Raw genomic sequence first — 23,051 nt, forward strand, 5'->3', positions numbered from 1 at the left:
TTGGATTGGGTTCATCTTGAAACACCCATACAATCGACTGCTGTTTACGTTTCGGCTCATATGCATATATCCATGATTCGTCACCTGTTACAATCTTATATACGTCTTTTGAAGCACCACGATTGTATTTATTGAGCATTTGTTTGCACCAATTGACGCGAGCGTCTTTTTGAGTTTTTGTCAAGTTGTGTGGGATCCAACGAGAACATACCTTTCTCACAGCTAAATGGTCATGTAATATTTTATATATGCTGGTGGAACTAATGCCTATGGTTGCCTCAATCTCACATTATGTCACATGGCGATCTTGCAGTATTAGGTTTTGCACAGCATCAATATTTTCTTGAACAACAACTGATTTTGGACGACCTTCGCGAATCTCGTCGGTGAGCGAATGGCGGCCACGATTAAATTCGTTATACCAGCGTTTCACAGTGGCAAAGGATGGGGCTTCATCGCCAAATGTGGAAGTAAGTTGATCGATGCACTCTTGTCTTGATAATCCACGTCGAAAATCGTAAAAAATCATCGCACGAAAATGCGAGTTAATTCCATTTTATTGTTGTCGCGCAATCTCCAAGGCAACATAAACAACACAAATCAAGCTATTGACAAAACATTTGAAGTACGTTATGGTCAATAATGCCAGACGATTCCATGCAAACGTCAAATCGCGCCTAACTTCAATCAGTGTTGCCAAGGCTCAAAATATAAATAGTAGCCCTCGTATAAAGAGGAGAAAAAACTTGGGTATGGGTGTTCATTGTAAGTGTCCCTATCAATTTCATCACATCATCACTCTTCGCGATTAGTCAAAAATGGAAGAAATGCGAAGTAGAATGGAAGTTCATAAAGCAGTTTCTCAAGAATTTCCAATTGGAAGTACACGTAACAATTGTCATACAACAATCCTCAAATGGAAGTCTACCAAGCATTTGCTAAATAATTGCCAATTGGATGTCCACATAACAGTTGTCATGCAACAATCGTCGAATGGAAGGCCACTAAGTAGTTGCTAAAGGTTTAGGAATTGGAAATCCATAAAGCAGTTTCCATAAAATCGTCGGTTATACGCCTTCATGGCGTGGTGCTAAGCACAGGGGAACACTTTACTTCACTTTACCTTTTACTATATAATTTCCAGTTAGTAGTCCACATTCATCGATTCGAAGTTTACATAGCAGCTGGAACATATTTGCTGGCTGGAAGTTCACAAAATAATTTTCAAATATGCTTCTTCCTTCCTTGAAAAGCCATATTGTCATTAGGAAGGATAAAAATGAAATCAGATTTCATAACTGCTGTCGATTTATTTTTAGTTTCGTGATTAACCCTTTGCTCACCTTCATGTGATACATTTTACGTACACACCAGGAAGAGAGGATATTCTACTTCTATACACTACAGCTACATCTAAACTACAATTGAAGAAGACTGTACACCACGACGGAACAAAATAAACAGAATTGAGAAAGTAACAATTGTGGAATTCTTTATTTATGCTTTCGAATGCTTCGTAAAGTAAGAAGTAGTCAATTGAACATGAGGAAACAATTTGTCTCGAGGAAAAACACGATACAGAAGACACGGGAATACAATTTTATGCAGAACATATCGAACAGGATGGAAAAGGCTCAGCGACGACCAAGACCCGTCCAGAGCCAATTGGGGTCATAGTGATTTGCGCCGCGCAGATCTGCTGGCTCGCCCATCGCCACGAAACTTCGGATCTTGTGGGATGGTCTGTGGTTCCTCAGGGCGTTCAGATAAGCGGCTGTGGCTGTAGGCCTTGCGTTCCTCTGAGCTGCTGGAAGAAAAAGAACGAAGTAGAATCTGGTACAATATGGTGCAGCTACGAGCAACAATCAGTGTTTCGAAGTAGCAGTTACATTTAAGGAATTCTTACTGTAGTAACGTTATCAACAGTTACCTGACGACATTTAAATTGAAGACTAAAATTGGTAAACGATGTAAGTGTCACAAGAATTCAAACACCGTTTACCACGTTAAACTGTGAAATGTGCCATGCTTTATAATGTGATAAACGTGAAAAGTAGTTCAAAGGGCGTGTAAAGAGGTCACTAGTGTGAACGTTCTTACGGTCTGATGTGCTGAACGATGCGATTTTACAACACTTTCGCTTTTGGCACTTACAACGTTTACCACTTTTAGTCCTCAATTGTCAACTTGAAAATTTGTAACGAGGAGGAAGACCTGAATTTGGAAATCCATTTCCAACTATGCGTCTTCTCTGGATACTAAGGTGAAATAATTTTCTTGGAATTACCTAAGACAAGGAAGTTAGGCTTACTTGCATACTAAATTTAGAACACCCACGATTTACTGCAATTTGCCATTTCTAATTGAGCTTGAAGACTAAAGTGTTCCATCTTATTTTCTTGTTGTAGTAAAATTAATACATGAAAACTTATATTATACACCAGAGACATAAGTAAAACATAATGTAAATATTCATATATTTATATTATTATAATTAGTTATCATTGATTGTGTGTAATTTGTTTGCAAGAAAATTTCCGAAAGAAAGTAACTGTAAAAGTAACTTACAGTTATTTTCAAGCACCAGTAACTGTAACTGAGTAACTTTTAAAATTAGTAACTGTAACTGTAACTCAGTTACTTTTTGAACCAAGTAACTGTAACTCAGTTACTTCTTGAACCAAGTAACTGTAACTTTTACTTTTAAAAGGTAACTTTTCGAACACTAATAACAGTTATTTTTCGACTGACTGTAACTAGTCACTGTAATTCTGTTAATTTTTTTTAGCTAGAAACGAAATTAACGGTCGCTTATATACTTACTTTTCTCTACAGCAATAAACCAAATTATGATTTGCTTACAAAATACAAGTTATAGGTTATGGAAAGTAAAATAACTGTGCCTGAGTTGCATTTCAAAATGTGAATGTGATAACTTACACATTAAAGTAATTTTACGAGAAGTTAATTTACTTTTGACTGATGTGATTAGTTAATATATTTCTTATACTTAATACAGTACAATGAACGTCCACTATGTTAATATAGCTACTGCAAGGATGTGTGGCCGCGGTGGCTCAGTCGGTCTGTGTCGGCCCCCGTGGCGGAGTGGTTAGCACAGCGCGCTGCAACGCCAGGGGTTCCGGGTTCGAGTCCCGGGTAAGGCATGGGTATTTGTGTTTGTCCAAACGTGAAAAACTAACAATACTGTAAAAATTGAAAAGTGTAAAAGTTGAAAAAGTGTAAATGACGGGGGATACCACCGCGTAGGGGTATTCCTTTAAATTAAAACAAAAAAAATAAGTCGGTAACGCGTCTGACTACCATGCTCAAGGTCCCGGGTTCGATCCCCGGCCGGTTCAAATCCGGGAACTTTTCTAACGGTGGAAGCGGCCCCGGCGCCCACCCAGCGTCGAATAACATGGGTACCTGGGGGAAACCCTGGGGGGTAAAGGCGGTCAGGGGCGTGGTGCTGATCACATCACCCCCACTCACGACCGGATCAAGAAAGTGTGGGGCGTTACCCCCACACCCCCTATACGCCTTCATGGCGTGGTGCTATGCACAGGGGAACACTTTACCTTTTTTAAGGATGATTCGGCGAATGATATGTACAAGCCAGCCACACGTTTGCAGTAAGTTGTTACCAAACGTATGTTTCTTTAAAACATGGCGGCTGACGCGGCTGTTGCACGTGTCCCTCGACAAGGCAAGCAAATAATATCAATGAGCCATTCAAGCCCTCAGAGGGCAAATTCTTTTCCTCTCGTCATCTGAAATACTGCTCCTCGTGTGTCGGCTGCTTTCCTCTCCCTTTCGCTGTGAATGTGGCAACCAACCGCACATTCGGATTTTCAGCGCTTAAGCATTTTCATTCTGATATTCACCGATGGATTCAGCGCTGAATCCATCACATTCCACCTCTTCCATCACAAACAGGGACTGGTGCAAGCGGTGGATTTTAGGAATTGTGGGTAATTATAGTCTGCTAACGGTGAGCTACAAATGGCGTCAATGAGAACAATGGAAGTGAATTACGGGCTGGAAATCTACAGAATAAATGTGTGTGTTCTGCCACTGCACTTGTAAGTAGAAATAAATCTTCCTCTTTCTTTGTACTATTCTTAGTTGTTCTTTTAAATTTATTCAACAACGGCATTTTCATAAAAACTGAAGCAACAGCCGAAACTGCAGACAAAAGAGCAACTGTAGCCTCCATTTTGAAACAATTTGTGATGAAAATTCGAACGTAAGTGATGCAATAGGCGATGACGTCAACTGAAGCACCAATGCTGAACTGAGCGCTGAAAGTCCGAAGGTACTGTATGTGTTCAAATTCCCCTCCCAAAGGGAACAGTGAGCTCTGGTTGGCAAAGAACAAAGCACGTGCTGTCTCCAGCGCTCGTCTTATTGGGTGAATGCATTCCAGCAGACGACAGACCACCGACTGGCGGGAGCGGTACCAGGATAAACATTCTGAAGTGCAATGACATGCTATTCAGGGTACTGACACTGTAACCAATTACCGTTCTCAAAACAGATTCTTTCTTTTTCCTTTTAGAAAATTGACAACAGTTTTTTTAAAATGAATTTCATAAAATCTGTTTTCGATTTAAAATCGTTCTTTAGTTTAGGTTTTTCAAAACAGTTTTTTTCGGTTTTCACAAAAACTGGTTGTAATCAACTCTCTTTTTTGAATTTATGGCTCTTCTGTTGACCTTCACAATCTTCAGCAGTCTAACCCTTTCATCCACTTTCACTCTAAGACCAGACAGTGGCTTACTGTTGGAAATTATTTGCTCATTCATTCGTTCACGGCGCACTTGTGATACTGTAGACCCCGGAAAAACTGTCAATGTCGTAGTTCTGGAAGTGCTATCACCTGTTGTTTAGTTTCTAGTTCAAAGGCACTTAGATAAAGGAAATGAAAATATAATCTCAAGAGCAGAATGAATTAATTTATTTTGAGAACGTTCATGCAGTAAATAAAAATATCAAAAACTGGTGCTCTTGAAACATCCTTTCTAAGTGCTCAGGTAAAATTTGTTCTCAAAATAATCGTGACCAAAGTTATCCCAAAGCCTACACAGGCTTGGCGAGGAAATTACTCAAATTTCTTCAGGGCATACGATTACCTGAAGACACAGTCAGAACACACTCGAACCTTCTGTTTGTGCCATGCTATCACATGTATGATAGCTACTGTCTCTAATGAAGTAGGCGTTTAGCGTGTGTACTGTATAAAGCATGTTTTTCTCGCCCCATTTCTAAATAAATACATGTATATATGCAGCGTTACATTTAAACAAACTGCACAGGGAGTTACTTCTTTCACATTTAGAGATTTTTTAAGTGAGAAATAATACAAACCAAATCAATCAATTCAAGAATCTACCATACCAATATACAATCTCAAACATCAATGAGGCTTTAAGAACCCCCGACCTTAATCCCATTGTAAACCTTTGGGACGAAAGTAATATAATACGGTATTTTAACTTGGCTATTTTAAACGCTTTTAAAGAGAGAAAGCAGATACAGATTTCGAACCTAGGAACCGTGGATATATAACCCATTAGTCTAACCATTCCGCTATCGCAGCTGGCTGGCACAAATGAATTTATGCTACACACACACATTTTTATCTTAACAATGCTATTACGGTTATATAAATGCTTACACAGTCATATTACAATTATAAACACGCTTCCAAAAGATAAGCACGCGACGCTAAAATCAACAAAAATTGAAAAGAAGAGCTTTGATTAACACAAAATTGCACATGAAGGTAGCAAATGTGTTTTTACATTAAGGAAAACAAGAATTGTGTACAAAGACGAAAAAAATATTTACTTTTCGTAAGTTATATGATGACGTCACATTTGGTTTGGTTTGAGTTGGTGTTTTAAGTCCACTTTATGCACAGTAAGGCTAATCGGGACTGGACCTACAGTTTAAAGTGGAATCCGAACCACTTGTGCCTCCACCGGGTATCGAACCCGGGACCCCTTGATTACAAGGCGAGGACGCTACCACTGCGCCATCGGGGAGGCGACGTCACATTTGGGTCATTAACATAATGATGTTTAAAGGCAAACAAACCAAACAAAACTTACAGTAATATGGTATGTGACCAAAACAAAACTTACATTAATTTGGTATGTGACATCCCCGGACCTTCACACAAACTTTTCAACGATTTTCCATGCTTTCAATGAGGTGATCAACCATCGCAGATGCGAACAATGGTCATTCCTCCATTAGGTCAGTTTCCAACTCTCTGAGACTGGCTGGAGGAGGTAAACGGGCAGGGACAGCACGCCCGAGGGCATCCTAAAGGTTTTCGATAGGATTAAGGTCGGGGGAATACGCCAGCCACTCCATACGAGAAATGCCCTCACTTTCCAGGTACTCGTCAACGATGTTGGCTCGATGGGGACGGGCATTATCGTCCATAAGGAGGAAATCAGGACCAACTGCTGCAGCGTAGAGCCTCACAATGGGGTGTAGGACTTCATTCCGATACCGCGGAGCTGTCACAGAACCGCCTTTAAAGATGTGCAGTTCGGTGCGATATTCATTTGAAATTCCAACCCACACCATGACGCTGCCACCTCTGAATGAGTGATGTTCGATGATGTTCTTGGCCTGATTGCGTGTGCCTCGTTCTCTCCAGACCATTACATGCTTATCATCTGATTCCAGGGCAAATCTGGACTTGTCCGTGAACAGGACGTTGCACCAATCTGAGACAGTCCAATTGACATGTTGACGACGCCATTTTAATCTTGCTCCTCTGGCTTGGACGGTTAGTGCAACACAAACACCTGGTACTCGGGCGTACAATCTCTTCACGTGGAGCCTTCGGCGCACAGTACTGGAAGATGTTGTCTTACCAAGTGCCGCTGCAACCATGGATGTAACAGTTGTGGAGGTCGCTCGTCGATTCCGCTTGGCTACTATAGCAATATATCAATCATCAGAGGTGGCGGTAACCCTTGGAAGACCGGACACAGGTCTCCGGACAACTGTTTGACTTGTTTGGAATTGTTTCCATAATCGAGAAATTAAGGAATGATCAACGCCAAAGAGAATAGCGACATCTTTGATTGACTGTCCTGCTTCAATGCGCCCGACAGCACGCCAGCGCTCACTATCTGTCAATCGTCTCCTTTCAGCCATAGAAACACGAATATTATCAAAAATAATCCTACAAAAGTTATAAACACTTCGTATCAGCTTTTAAATGCACCTCAAACCCTTCAGAATGCTGGCATCTTCAATGAAAGTGTGATGATTCTTGCACGAAATCCTCGCTTTTATGCTATTTCAAGAGCACAGATTAAGCACCTAGGTACAGATGATTCACTCTTTGCTTACAAAAGGGAAGCTACACATAAAAAGTGACATCTACATCCGCAGCGATTTTCATCCACTCAAATTCAAATATTCTTTCGAAAATTTGCAATGCGTGCTTAACTTTTGGAAGGCAGTGTACAATAAAGCATGCTTTAGAAGAGGGGAAACTAACACACTATCGCCATTTAAATACTTAAAATATTCTAGACTGAAACTCTATGTCCTAGAACTTCTAGCGTCACTATACACCTTCTTTGTTGGTTGATGCATCTCAACAAAAAAAGAAGATAACACGAAGTGACAAAGAGACGACACGTATGATTTTCTGAACATGCTGTACTAACATAAGCTAATGTCATACTTCCGGTGTCGGTCTCTTTCTTGTTCTAGCGGCAATTCAAGAGGCCGCTCACCTCTTCGTCTGCAGCCGCGATATCTGCCTTTACCTGGGTTCTCCCTTCCGCCGGAGAGGTCAGTGAGGAGCCCCTCCCGCTCCCCCTCGGGCAACGCCTCCAGGCTGTCCAGGTTGCCTCGCAGGCTATCGAAGAATTGCTGCATGTTGCTCAGAACACCTGCAAAGTAAAAGAGGCGGGTGTTACAAGGCGTGCACATTGGCATTACCACAATTATATACAGACATATAGTGAAAGTTAAACGTGCACGTTGCACCGTACCACGGAGGCGCATTTAGGGGCCGCAACTATTTTTGGAGGTGATGTGATCAGCACCACGCTCTGGCCCTCTTTACTCCCCCCCCCAAGTACCCATTTTATTTTAGGCTGGACGAACCCCCCCCCCGAGTTAATTGATTGATTGGTAATTTACTTCGCTTCTTGTGCCACTTTTGGCTAATTTGCGAAAATGATGAATGATGATGTGATTAAATTGATGAATGGACACTCACAAACAGCCATGCTCAGGCCGGGATTCGAACCCGCGACCCCTGGCGTCGTGTAGCGCGATGTGCTAACCACTCCGTTACTGCCCCCCCCCAAAAGTTAAGAATTAACAAATGCCTTCCCGAGGGCGTTGTGCTATCGTCGTCGTCTTGTAATCAAGGGGTCCTCGGTAGAGGCATATACACATAGTGGTTCGGATCCCACTTTAAACTGTAGGTCCAGTCCCGATTAGCCTTACTGCCGCGGTGGTTCAGTCGGTAACGCGTCTGACTACCATGCTAAAGGTCCCGGTTTTGATCCCCGGCCGGTTCAAATCCGGGAACTTTTCTAACGTTGGAAGCGGCTCCGGCGCCCACCCAGCGTCGACTAACATGGGTACCTGGAGGAAACCCTGGGGGGTAAAGGCGGTCAAGGGCGTGATGCGGATCACATCACCCCCACTCACGACCGGATCAAGAAAGTGTGGGGCGTTACCCCCGTACCCCCTATACGCCTTCATGGCGTAGTGCTAAGCACAGGGGAACACTTTACTTTTTTTGTACATAAAGTGGACTTTATAGAGGCTTATAAACTTCCTACAACTCCCAATTACGTAGTAACTTTGTCAAAATGAAATCCCTAATCTAATAACTCTTTTATCTCATTTTATACTCTATACTAGTATTAACCCCTTTTTGCTAACCTGTTCTCTCTCATTAATAATTGTAGATCTAACACAGTAACCTAGATTAATGTACATTATAACCCTACTAAAACTTTTCTATGTAAACCAATCAATGATAATTCTGAACGCCGAATAATCATTGGTCATTGTTCTGGTATGATATGTAAAAAATGGAAAATACAAATAAAGGATAAAGAACAAAGATAAACGGGGGAATCCGGTAAACATTCTCGCGAAACTGAAGTTCGGGTATAAGGCAACGGGACAATAGCGCATACCTCAAAAAGAAAAAAACAACCCTAGAGCCGATTTAATCAGAGATATGGCCGGAAAAATTCCCATCTGAGATCACTCGTACCGGGAATCGAATCCGTGTCTCCAGCGTGGCAGTCTGACACTCTACCGACTAGACCACCGCGCGCGCACACACACACACACACACACACACACACAACATTATAATATCCAAATGTTTGCAAGTCGCAAGACATGTACGATTATTGCACAACCGTATCTATTCTTATACATGTTCATGGTTAAAAACATACTAATAGTTTTTAAAAGCCTAATATCATGTTACTGAAATGTAATTCAGTGTCGCGAATGTAGTGAAATAACAATTTTAATGTGAGATTCATATTGATCATGTTTGGTATATCAGTTTATAGTTGGCCAATAAGATAAAGACACCAAATCACGTGTATTTTATCTACTTTCGTTTTGAAAGAGGTTTTTGTGGTTATCTATTTATGTATTTTATTAATTTTTTTATATGTAAATACATGCCATGGCATATTATTATGGGACGTGTTGGGTGACCTTTCAGATAACACTCAAATGCCAGACTCTCTTCCACTTAGTACACTGTGGTAAGTGCATTCATGGAGGTAAACAAGGCTCTGACGCCTGGACCTATAGCCTATGTATTCCTGTGTTTTGTCATTATGGGTGCCCTTTTATTTGGTTAGACCTGTCGACCATTATGTTTTTGTTAAGGAGCTTGTTACAAATAGCAGAAGTACCGATGGGCCCATCACATATGAAAATTAAAAGTAAAATAATACGAGTGTTTGCATGAAGTGTTCTTGCGTCTAGAGATTAGAAGTTCTTCATTTCGGGATCATCAAAGTTTCCTGAGTCTTATGCAACCTATTGCATGGATGTTGGGCGTGTTGCGGAAAATCAGGCTCTTCTGTAAGGAGTGAAGAACTATTCTGGTTGAAATGTATCGCCTCTCGTTCCTTGCGTCTACTGGGAAAAGACAAAGCGTAGAGACGAAAAAACATGTAAAAGTAGTCTATTTCGTATCTTTATTGTATTCTGATTGCGGGCTGGTTTACAAAAGAGCCAGAACAAAATTTTAGTTCCAGTCCTTCGCTTTAGAGACTTCTTTGTTTGGGAAACGATAAACATCAAATTTAGTAGTTGTAGCAGTGGATTAATTATATTTACCGGAGAGTTTTTCTCTTTGTAAAGTCTACACTATGTATGAATATTTTAATAAAGTTGTACGCAAAAAAGGAAGCAAGAGAAGTACAGTAACACCAGAGAAATTAATTCCCCTCAAGAGTTCCATTTCAAAAACATGTTCAATAATTTCCCCTTTCAATTCTTTTGTCATTTCCTTCCCTTTCTCGCTCTATAATACGCATGATGTATTTAAATATGTTCTCTCTTGAACAAGGCATTAATTTTTCAGGGGCCACTTTGAAACCAGTGCGTATACTTTTCTTTCTTAACAAATATGAGTATTTTCACTATTCTCGAGTACAGGCGTGTTCATGGACAAGTGCCGCTGGTAATAAAAGAAGAAAAAATATGAATAGACTGTCCGCTGAAACACGTTTTTTTTATTCCACGTGGTTGCGTAAAGATGGAAGTTACTTGAATGCAAAATGAATGATTTTTCCTCAGCTTTGGTAAGAGAAAATGCATTAAGATCTACTGCTGTGCTCATTCCAAGACTATTGTTTATTGATTTCGTTTATTTCACTTCGCTTCTATGCGACTTTTGGCTAATCGCGAAGATGGGGGTGAGTGATTATGTGATGAAATTGATGAATGAACACTCACAAACACCCATGTCCAGGCCGGGATTCGAACCCGGGACCCCTGGCGTCGTAGCGCGATGTGCATTCCAAGACTATCACACTGTACTTAGTACTTTTCTTTTGGCAAGAGTGTTTACATTATGAAGTAGTTTAATAAAATATTGGTAGAATTACAAATAAGCATATTACATTTTTATGTCTTCTGCTACTATTTTAATTATGATTTCAAGACCGTAATATAGTTCACAAGAGTAAATGATCGGTTTAGTCATCCATTCACCAATGGAATAGGTCTCGCATTAAATTTTAACCAATCCCTTATAGTTGACCACTAATTAACATATTACAATTTTATTGAAGCTCATTACACTAAAGTATATACATGAATATTGTTTGCTCAAAACCTTGCCAAACGTTCATAAAATTTCTTTCAATTCCACTATTTGCATTTTGACTTGTGGTTTAAAATTAGATACAACTAGGGCTGAACTGTTGCCGATGTATGGTTTTCACTCCAATTACAAGCATAAATATACCAGAGTTTTCCTTTAACATATTCAAAAATTACACCAGAATTCCACGTGACACACTTTCACGGAGTCTAATTATCCTGAAAGTTATACACAGTTTAACACATAAGGCATTTTTCTATTCCGGAGAAATACTCACCAATACTTTCAATAGCTTTGGTTATATTTTTCAAGTATCGGTATCGGAAATCGGCAAGAGTATCAGTATCTGTATTGGTATCGGTTGAACGTGTATTGGTCCCGGGTTCGATACCCGATGAAGGCACATTGCACAGTGATTCGGACCCCTCTTTAAACTGTAGCTCGAGTTCCGATTAGCCTCTCTGTGCATAAAGTGGACTTAAAACAACAATTCAATTCGAACACACACTTGTTCAATAACGATTAAAATATTTCCGAAACATTTCCAAAGCCCCATTTTTTCAGTACGCTGCGGTCCCCACTTCGGATATTTATCTGCCAGTAATGTAAAGGCCAGGAAACAGACTCAGAAGCACGCGTGTAAATCATCACGCGGTGAAGGACTAATGATCGATCATGTTAACGAAATTCTCGGATGAACTCCTGCAACGTTACGCCCAAGACACATGTTCGACATTTCGCAAACAGACTGGAGAACGCAAACAAAACGGCTTATACAAGGGACAGAGACGGACCCAAGTGCTGTTTTACAACCTCCTCAAATGGCTTTCTAATTTAGTTAAGAGACCGTTCAATTCACTCAGAGGAAGTGAACGTGTGAGGGAAAGGTGCAAGTATAATAAAAACACGCACTGTGGCGGAAGAAATTAAATAAGTCATACGTGGAAATATGGAACGGAGAACATCCATGTGGCTTCTTCCTGACGTTTATGGGAGTACAAAAATATTCATTTAATATTGCTACCCAACCCCGCCTCTTTTCCGGGTGCGTAAATATTTGTATTTCTCCTCTCACGAGAAAGAACATTTTGTTTTCTCATCAAGGTAAAGGGACCGACATTTTAACGTTATGGAATGAAATTTCCCGATACTCTCTAGTCATGTTCGGTTACTTCACGTTGTGAAAATATGGCTAAGATGTTTCATGATCTCCAAAACTCGAAATTTAAAAATAAATGTAACTATACCCATGCGTGCGAGGCTCCTCAATAAATGAGGAACATATTTAAGGGAGACAGGGGCATATTTTAGGAGGAAAGGGGGGGCGGAAACTCTCCTCAATGAACGAGAAACATATTTAAGGGGGGAATAGGCGTACTTTAGTGAGAAGCATTTTTAATGGGGACAGGGATGTACTTTAGTGAAGGGAGGGGGAATATCAATAAATAAGACATAATGGCGGTGAAGCGCGTAGTTTAGATACCGGTGACTGAAAGTTGTACTTTAATAATACTGACATCACATTATCAAAATTATAATTATTGAACGTATATGCCTAAGGGCGAACTGACAGAGTGGCATGCGAAGCCCCGTAGATTTAACTCGTTAACCACCAATCTTAATGTACAACTTCAGCGCCAACATGGATTCATGGGTTTGGGGAGGGCAGGAAGAACCTTTATTTCTTAACTTTTCATGTCTTAAAGCTGCTACTTATATCTCCCGCGTGGCAGTCAGACGCCGTAAGAACTACACAGTCATGGCTTCCATATAGTAAAGTGGTTTAATTTCAGTTACACTGAAGCCAGGTTACAGGCAATAAAACATAACAAAGCTAAGTAGCTTTTTCTTACATCGCATCTCACTTCAAAACATATCTCTCTTGAGGTTAATCGCGGCGACGAAGATGAACTATGATTAGATTTTAAAAGATGAAAGATCCAAGGACGTTCGTTAGAGAGCACTGAACAGTCACACTGGGTCTACGATTCACAACATAGACATTCTCTAAATTTAACCGCCGCACACAAGGAGGAGTTGTTAATGACAGGGGAAGCAATATTTTTTTGACACTACTGGAAGCAATTTATTTCCCACGCGGGACTATAATTCTAAGGAGCTGAGCGAAATCAAAACTCCCCAAGTGGGAGAGAGGGGTATAGGGCTTCAGGGTGAAATCGCGTTATGGTGGCTTAAAGCTCATTAAAAAAAAGCGTATCCCGCGAGAAACATAATCGGGCAGAGATTTGACCCGCAGGCGAGAACTAACGCAAGCACGGCTTTTTGTGGAAAGCGACGATCAAAGATTAACGCTCCCAAATGCAATTAAACGTCACAGGAACGCGATTCAGAACCGACAAAAAAAGAGGCAGTGCTTTGAGTGTGAGGAGAAAGTGACGTCGAAAAGATGACGTATCGCCCAAAATTTACATCGTGTACTTTAGTGAGGGGAGAATCGGCTACAATTTTTAATAGGAACTGAATCCGGAAGAGCAACTTTACATAAAAAACTCTAGCATAAAAGTATAATTATTGTTGGAGTCCAAACTTCAATGATCGATAATTTCATTGCATTTTATGCAGTGTGTAATATATACTAGAGGTGTTATCCCATGTGAACCTATGTTGCACTCAACAATCTGCCAATAACAATGTTGTTTTTACTGACGAAGTATTTGTATTTTACTTATTCTACGTTATTTTCTACCTATTTAGGTTAATCGCAACTACAAGAATGGATGACGTACTTGAAGAAGGAACAAACGAAAAATAACGCCCGTGTCGAAACAAGGACTCGAATCCAGAACATTTGGTGGTGGGACTTTGAATCGAATATTCAACTTCGTCGGCTATTGAGGGGGCTAACGAAAAGTATTTGCTTCACTTAATCTTACGTTTCATCAAATGTTATTCCTACAAAATGCAATGGCTATAGCAAATATACTGTTGTTCGTTTTATGTAAAGGCAGGCCTTTGGAAAACTTTACTTTCTATGGTGAAAGATTACGATATCTATGTTTCGTAACCACTTGAGCCTGTTTTTGATAGTTGTTGCTTTAAATTCCATATATTATCATATTTACAATTGTTGATTCTTTTTAATTTTCATTTACGTAAGGTTCTTGACGTGTAATTTCTATGTAACCAAGCAATTTTATTTGTCAGAGAAACAAGAAGAGAGAGAAAGAATGGGGAGAATAGATGGAGGGTAATAAAGATTCAAGGTTTCATGAGTAGATCCTTGATATGCAGGTTAATATCATTCGAAGAAAAAGACAAGACAACTACACGTAGAACACATTGCAACCGAAATCTGGACGTAAGTCCGAAACGTTAACCGACATACAATATGTAACTCAACAGTAAAAGATGACAACAGAATATGCCTCCTTATAGTGTTCTTTTCTCCTTTCCCAGGCCAACTAAGTAACCATGGGATAATGCCTAGGCCGTATAATGATAGATGGAAAGGAAATTAAACCTAGGGAAAAGGACAGAAAGGATAGATATAAAGGAAAGAGGAGAAACAGATAGAGAGAGGGAGAGAGAGAAATAGAGAGCGAGAGAGCGAAGGTATGAGAAAGAATAACGAGAAAAAAGGAAATTAGGGTAGAGAAGAGGGAGAGATGGAAAGCGAAAACGGAAAAGAAAGTGAAAACACAATAAGTAAAGCAGAGCCAAAATAACAGGGCGAGAAAGGAAAAAGAAGTAGAGAGAAAGAGAGAGAGATAGACAGAGACAGAGAAAAAAGTAGATAAAGAATAAAGAGAGAAATGGAAGAGAATGAATGAGAAAGGGGAAATAAATTAAATGAGAATGAACTGAGAGAGAGAGAGAGAGAGTGAGAGAGAGAGAGAGAGAAAGAGAGGGAGAAAAAATAATAAACCGAGAAAAGGGTGGGAACCAGAATAACTAAAACTAAGAAGAAACAACAAAGATGAAAAAGAAGTAGAGAGAGCAAGAGATAAAGAATAAAGAGAGAGAGGGAGAAAGGAAATTAGGATAAAGAAGACGTAGAAAGGGAATGTGAAAATTGACAATAAATAAAATGAGAATGGAGAGAATAGAATAGGAGAGCGAGAGAGGGAGAGAGGAGGAGGCGGAGAGGAAAGAGAAAGATGTATGTGACTATCCGAAGCAATGTCAATGACTGAATGACGACACATGGGCATTTTTACAAATTGCTTCATTCGTTACGGAAAAAAAGACCAGATAAGCAAGCTCAAGCTCTGCGTGTATTGCAAAACACAACAGAAAGAAGAATGCTAATGTGTCGAGCAATTAGCACCAGGCTAAGGAAAAAGTTAACGCGTGACACCTGTTGATTGCCAGCTTGTAAACGCCACATTGCGCGCCGTGTTTTCCCCTGAAATCATACGGTGTTGTAATTCCTCCCCCGCCCAATCCAGGGAGTAACTTTTCCCCTCCCATTTAATAAACACTTCTGATAATGAGTTCGTACTGCAGGGATTGATACTGTTATTATCCCCGCCCTCAGAAAAGATTGCACTTAATGAAACCAGGATATTAATAAACAATGTGCACACAGTGATCAATACCTCCCGTTGTATTGTTGATAGTGACGATCCTAGGAAGGGAACGGCAGGGGTGGACGCCCACAGCAATCTCCAATGATGATTATTAAAATCGCGTGAGAAATGTGATGCTTTTATTGCCCAAATCGCCGCTGTACAGGGTGATTCATAATTCCCTTCTGGGTTTCGAACGTTTATAGTACAAGAACTATAACACATACAGCAAAAATGTGCATATCAGGACATAAAGAATCTCTCCAAGTTTGGTACGTACCTAATAGGTGCTCGATAAGTGTTTGTTGTGCATCGCATCGACAGCCAGTCTGCTTGAACTTGTTGTACAGCCATGGACACTTCTGGGTTGTAACAGCCCTATTGACTTTCAATGTGATTATTACAATCCAGAAGTTTCCGTGACTGTACCACGAATTGTCTTGTCTGTAGGTGCTTTTGTTCGATATTTCGTACGAAATCTACGTTGTACCGTCACAACAGACTCACAGTTTGCGAATTCTGAGACGCAGAACTCTTTGTGTTCACCAGCGCACGCCATGTTTGCGATAACTGCGTTATACTGCCACCTAGCGGCTATTACGGGATTGGGTTTATTACGAGTGCACACTTGGAGAGATTCTTTATGTACTGATATGCACCTTTTTGCTGTATGTGTTACAGTTCTTTTACTACAAACATTCTAAACCCTGTAGGTAATTATGAACCACCCTGTACAGTATTTTACAACCCTTTGCCCACAAATGCGCTGGTATCATTGAGTGACGTCATGCCTCAATTTGATTGGCTGGCGTGCTCGAAGCCTTGAGGAGGAAACAAACATGCCTTGTCTTGGGGTACCGTTACGGGGAGAGGGTCACGATAATTTCCTTTGGAAATAGAAAAGTCTCCCCCATAATTTCAATAATCTGATAGAGCATTCAAACAATAACTACGAAATTTCATGTTCAGTTTAGGTTTCTTTCATTCACTTTAATTTAACCTAGAATGTACTGTTTGGGCTTTTTTTGTTAAAATAAGGATCGGATTTAAATTATTGTCTGTCACTGAAAATCAACAATGGACACAGAGCGGCAGGGGTGGCGTAATGTAAGATTCTATTGTTATAACGAATGTCAACTTCTTGTAGCTATTTTTTAACGGTTAGTCAGTGAATAGTTTGCTATAAAATAGTGACGTGCTTGTGCAGTCTTATCGAAATTTATACTTAATTTAATTTAATTACACATAAGGGGCTACTTAATAATATTAGTATTGTTTTTATTAGTATTATAATCTCCCGGGAAATTTGAAATTTCCCCGGAGGAGAGTGGCTGGATTCAACATTTTACAAAACGCCTTCTCTTTTATTTGTCGTTGGCTGTACCATAAGATTATATAATCTCTAATATTCATTCTTCACACCATAAGATCTTGGTTAATTAAGTAAAAAAATTATAGTTTGTGAACAAATATATGTTAATCTTCGTTTCAACACAGAAAAAACTGATGGGTTTGAATTAATTAAACCAGTTTGGTTAAACATTTTGGTAACCACAAACCAAAACATTTGTAGTTTTTACTAAATTTGCTAACTTTGACTAATTTTTTTTGACAACGAAAGAAACGTGCACGATGACTATAATAATTTCGATTTGGTCGATTCTTTTGTCGTCTGTTTAGTTACCATAAACTATTTTTATTTTTTTCAAGCAAACTTTTTCCTCTGCGAAAGTATACCGGCTTATTCTGAATACTGTAACCTCTATATTTTCGATATTTTTTTTAAAAAAATACATAAAGCTAATTACAATTTGATGGAAATTGACAAGCCCCTTGAATTTCACGCATGAAAGACCTTTTTAAAGTCTACTTTGTGTACAGAAATGCTAATCGAGACTGTACTTACAATGTAAAGTAGGATCCGAACCCGGGATCTTTTTGATTATAAGGCGACGGCGATACAACTACGCACAGAAATTACGGTGAGATACCAGAAGACAAGCAGCATGGAAGCTTCCTAGGCAGCCATCGCCCGGTCGTTTGGAGCAATTTGTTTCGCCACTCGATCTGGGCGCGAGATAGCAGGCCATCACCTGCGGTAGCTAAGGTCTTGGTTAATAAAGGCGGCCGCAGCCACAAGCACATCAGTTTTGAGGTGACCTAGTAAACAAGGCCAATGGTTTCCTCCTGCGAGCGAGCAGCTAAGGTTTCCACGTTCATCATTTCACCCTCTCCCCGCGGAACTCCATTCGGCAGAAACCCATAAAAAGAGTACACTCACCGGCAATAACAATGGGACACCAAGACCCTCAAATACTATTTTCTCTGCAAAGCGTTGTGTATGTTGCCTAACTTTAAGACGATAAGTAGATTTTAATCGCAAGTTCTGCCACCACCGTAGAGTTAGGCAACACACATGCTATGCAGGGAGCGAGTATTTTAGGATCAGGTGTCCTATTGTTATTGCCGGTGAGTGTACATGCATAAACGTCCGCAGGATTTTTTCAGGGAGGAGAAAGCAAAGTATTTTTGCAGGGACGGCAAACGAGGTATATTTCTCCCACAATAGTTTTTTCTCCCTCAAAAAACACTTCTTCGGTTTGAAGGTATCATGTTCCTGCAACCTCCTTGCAACATCAATTACTATTGCTGAAATGCAATTATATGTGTGTGAAATATATATATTTTAGGTTGACATTTATTCTCCAAGGGTGCAGTGTCCCTCCTTACCCCCCCCCTCCTTCCGGACGTCCGTGACAGGAATTGTGGTATTTGAAATGGGAATGGGCACAACGGTCACCAGACTTCAACCTCATGCTATGTGGGGAATTTTGTAATCTGAAATGATGCTGTGAAAATCCTGGATCTAGATTATCTCCGGGAAAGAACAACCACTGTCCTGGATCCTCATATGTTGAAGATAATTCAAAGAAACCTATAGAAACGTTTGAGCAGTGTGTTGAGACTGAAAAAAAATATACAGATTTTATATTTTCAAAAGCACTGAATCATCACCAAAATGCTTTGAAATCAGGGTATCTCGGGTTCAGTTCCTAGCGGTGGTACATTCCAGTGGTTTGGGTCCGACTTTACACAGAAGTCCCGATTATTCAGTCTGTACATAAGTGGACTTAAACATTATGATAGTGAAAATGTAACCAATTGGACCTTTGGTGATGGCCCAGAACATTAAAACACATTCAGTGAAATACTTAATAATTATTTTTCATGATCTCGTTAATTAGTAAAGGTATCCTTACAGACACTGGCGTACGCAGGAGGGAGCTCATGGGGCTACAGCACCTCCATAAATTTTGAGAAAATCAAAATTTTTAAATGAAAGTAGTAAAGAACTGGGTATAAATCAAGTAGTTAAGTTAACCCAATCCCCTTAAAATGAGCCCCAATTTCAATTTTTGTCTATGAACAACTTTTAAAGTGAAAGTTAAAAATGGTAATTATGAAATGTTTTATAGCTTATCCACCCCCCTCCCTCCCTAGAACGCAACTATGCATAAAGTGGACTTAAACACCAAATCAATCAATCAATCAATCAATCAATCAATCAATTTCCCTTTGTAGATAAGGTTTAGCATAGTGCGGGGGCAGCAAAAGTGTCGAAAAAAGTGAGGGGGGGGGGTGGCAATCGCTTCCACTGCTATTGCTGATTGGTGCGAATACCGAAACAACTGAGGGAGAATTCACACCGAGGAGACACGCGACACGCACCAAGCGACACTTGTTTCTTTGCTCAGTTCGCATGATGGTACGATATAATTGCATTAATTAGTTTATTAGCCACCCGAAAAAAAGTAACAGGAGACATTGTTACATGTAAATCGCGTTTTGAAATTTGTGCAAGTTATTGAAACTCTGGAGAGGCATGTTGTGCATGAGAAAGAGAAATAATATGCACTGACCTCAAACTGCATATGCTAGATTTTCCAGCCTGAATAAAGCGAATACCTAAACGCTAGAGAAATGGTTCTGAACCTTCGTGAAACCATGTGCCGGTATTTTCTTTAAGTCAATGCCCTTAGCCCAAGAATTTTCCTCGTAAATCTTTACAGTATTTACAATTTTATGCATGAATTAACATGTAGGCTACCTATGAAATTAAATATTGATAAAAAAATCCTAGCATAATCATAAAGAGTATAACGTGTGTAGAATTGTTGACAAATATAAAAATATGGATGACGATGCGGTAATGTCGTCTCCTTGTAATTAAGTTGTTCCTGGTACGATACCCAGTGGAGGCACATAGTGGCGCGGGTCCTTCTTTAAACTGTAGGTCCAGTCCTGATTAGTCTACCTCTGCATAAAATGGATTAAAAAACGAAAACTCACAACCCAAATATGATATTGGGATTGTGTTATTTGTCAACCAACTTCATCATAACATTTCACAGCTCAGTATATTGATACGAAGACCTGGCGGTTGAGAAACAATGCACTAGAGTACTTTTCCACGTTGACTGATCAATTTTGGACTGAAGTGCCTCCATGTGTTGGCTTTTAAAAATAATAACAGTTACACCCCAAATGACCAAAACACTGCCTCTTTACACGATGTTGAAGGAAAATTACAGCCGATAACTGCATCAAAAAACTTGATAAAGCGAAAAGAATGTTGTGTTTAGATCGTAAAAGATTGTACATATAGATACTTTATTATATCAACCAATTAGATGTTCAAACATGTTGTAAGGCCTCCGGTTCGGCTCTCTGAAAATAGCTCATTGTGTGAGGCATTCACTGCGCATACGCGAACAACAAACTGAGGCGACACGATGCACAGTATTGCAGTATTGAGGAAACCGCACAGTCCGAGCGACACGCAAGCGACATGAGACACGTGCGGCTTGTTGTGTCTCTTCGGTTTGAAAGGTTCAATTGATTACTGAGTGATGGATTGAAAGCGACAAGTGTCTCTTGCAGCGTGTCGCGTGTCTCTTCAGTGTGAATTCTCCCTAAGACGATTCAACTGCCAATTTCGTATAAATCCTCGATTTTTTAAACAACCCTCATACATATATCGAACTTTTTCTTATGCCCGTTTATCACAGTTCACTTGTAATTAGAGTTCAGTAGAGCTTCTGCATCCCTTAGTAATGAGTCTTCTTAACTAACTTTTTAATGAGAATGCAAAAATCCAAATAACGAGCGCTCCTTAATTAATATCCCTAGTTTATTCCAAAACTTTCCCAGACAAATCCCTGGGTGTGGTCAAGGTACCACGCTTCTAACGTAAACAACCTCCTCACCTGGTCTTTTGCACGGATTCATATCACGCACCATTAATTTTGTATTAAAACCGAAGGTCAGTGCACACATTTGGCTGGAAGCATGAGTACACATTTCTATTTGCCTAGAATTATGACTGGAAAATACAAGACGTGAATACAGGAGTTGTGTAATTTAATCATATGTCAATATAGACAATACAAGCCCATAATTCCAAACGTTTATTGATCACGCTGTATGTGATTTCTCGTGCTGAATTTTAAGAAATCACCTAAACAGGTCTCAGAATGCGCAATTTTTTTAAAAAAGAAAATCATAACTACTAACGCAATCGTTATTATCAGTATTTGGAAGTAACAATTATTCGAGCTACACTAACACAAACCATTATTTTTTCATTGTCCCTACTCATACACTTGTTGTGTTGCTTTAGTGAATACATAGTATTGTTTAATCTACAGGGCGTTCCGTAAGTATGGACCAATAGGAATTTTCAACAGGATGGCGCCCCTCCGCATTATGTGCTTACAGTGCGACATTACCTTAACACACAGTTTTCAGAACATTAGACTGTACGCCTAGTGTGAATGACGTGGCCTCAAAGGAACCCAGATCTCATTCCGCTCGAATTTGATTTGTGGGACGACCTACAAGCCGTTGTGTGCAAGGTCACAATTCACAGCATTCTCTTTCTTAAAGAACGCACTGTGCAGGCGTGTCAGAAAACTTCTGTGACTGTGAACCATAAAGTGTTGCAGGAGGGAAGATTTATGCAAACAAATTCTACAATTCTACGTTATTTCCCTCCGATGAGTACAGACTAACGGGACACCCTGTATAGATTTAATAATAAGTAAACCAACAATCATCCTGGCCTGTGATCAAAATAAACGTAAAACGTGAACTGATAGTATGAAATCAAATGATAAAATTATATTTTTATCACTACTAATAAGTATCCTTAAAATGTTATAACATGAGCGTTATGCAAAGTTAATTTATATTCTTAGTAAGTTGTAGAATGATGTGTAACTGTCATTGTTTATGCATAAAGAAGTGCACATCTGTTGCATCTACTAAAACAAATGCAGGTAATGGTTTTCTACTGCAAAAATTGTAAAACTAAAAATATTTCCTCTACAAAGCCTGCAACTAATGTATATTTCTTCTACTAAAATTATGCATCTGTTATAAAACTAGCATAAAATGAATATTCTAATTTACAAAAAAGTTATGCTTAACTGATGTATTTCGTACGTTTAACCGTTTCATGTGCAAATAAATGCATTACTAAGGATTTTTTTTAATAAACAAGAAGCAAGCATCTACTATTATAGAGACCGATTACACCCCTTGTTAGTGTTGTCCACTCAAGGTCTGATGTGATCAACATTACGACAAATAGAACTAATTCTACAGACAGTTATCAACAGCAAATTTTAGTAACCGGCTAAGACTCTAAGTGTTCACACTGCTTCTGTTAGCAGTTGGCATGCCGCGCAGGTGATCGTTGAAAAGGGGGTTTGGGGGCTACACGCCGGTTGTGTTAGTGCAGGCAAGGTACGCACCTACACTAACGTAGGGTGTGAACCGGGCCTCACGCTTACCGAGGCCTAGCCACTCCGATTCTCCCCTAGGTTTGGCTTCGCGTCGCATTCTACTGCTACGAGTGACGTCTCCGCTGTCCATCTCAAACGGTAAGTCTGCAACAAAAAGAGAAAAATGTTGTTGTTCGTATCAAAAAAATGCCAAAAAATGTGCAAAAATACCACTATTCCAAGCAGCGGTTTCCAAAAATAAAAAAATATATTGATAAAATACAATATATATAAAAAGTATGGCTTTTTTTTTTAAATGAAGGTAAGTTCGTCTACAAAAAATATAGTACAGCAGCATTTTCGGATTTCATT

The 23,051-nt window shown here is 39.7% G+C and overlaps 1 protein-coding gene across 4 annotated transcripts; it reads right to left on the reverse strand.

Moving 5' to 3' along the window:
• Nucleotides 1-1,473: 1,473 nt before the first annotated feature.
• Nucleotides 1,474-22,839, reverse strand: LOC146002310 (uncharacterized). Of its 4 annotated transcripts, none has more exons than XM_083140112.1 (3): nucleotides 22,749-22,839; nucleotides 7,704-7,931; nucleotides 1,474-1,804 (listed from the first exon to the last, which is right to left on the reverse strand). In XM_083140112.1, the coding sequence occupies exons 1-3, from the start codon at nucleotides 22,828-22,830 to the stop codon at nucleotides 1,635-1,637; spliced, it is 480 nt and encodes a 159-aa protein (XP_082996238.1). In that variant the 5' UTR covers nucleotides 22,831-22,839; the 3' UTR covers nucleotides 1,474-1,634. The 4 variants fall into 4 exon arrangements, with proteins under 4 accessions (XP_082996238.1, XP_082996417.1, XP_082996329.1 ...); XM_083140291.1 differs by having other exon boundaries at nucleotides 7,806-7,931; nucleotides 22,710-22,839; XM_083140203.1 differs by having other exon boundaries at nucleotides 1,474-1,807; nucleotides 7,806-7,931; nucleotides 22,710-22,839.
• Between the last annotated feature and the right edge of the window lie 212 nt (nucleotides 22,840-23,051).

The sequence above is a fragment of the Lepisma saccharinum genome, chromosome 1 (assembly GCF_977018435.1).
Source record: "Lepisma saccharinum chromosome 1, izLepSacc3.1, whole genome shotgun sequence".
NCBI classification, from domain to species: Eukaryota; Metazoa; Arthropoda; class Insecta; order Zygentoma; family Lepismatidae; genus Lepisma; species Lepisma saccharinum.

Excerpts from the sequence above, each read along its gene's own strand:
- LOC146002310 (XM_083140038.1), bottom strand. The coding sequence starts at position 22,830 with ATGGACAGCGGAGACGTCACTCGTAGCAGTAGAATGCGACGCGAAGCC. Across the intron at positions 7,932-22,709 it reads CACACCCTACGTTAGTGTAG|GTGTTCTGAGCAACATGCAG; the intron begins GTGCGTACCTTG and ends TTTACTTTGCAG. Across the intron at positions 1,805-7,703 it reads GAAGTATGACATTAGCTTAT|CTCAGAGGAACGCAAGGCCT; the intron begins GTTAGTACAGCA and ends TTCTTCCAGCAG.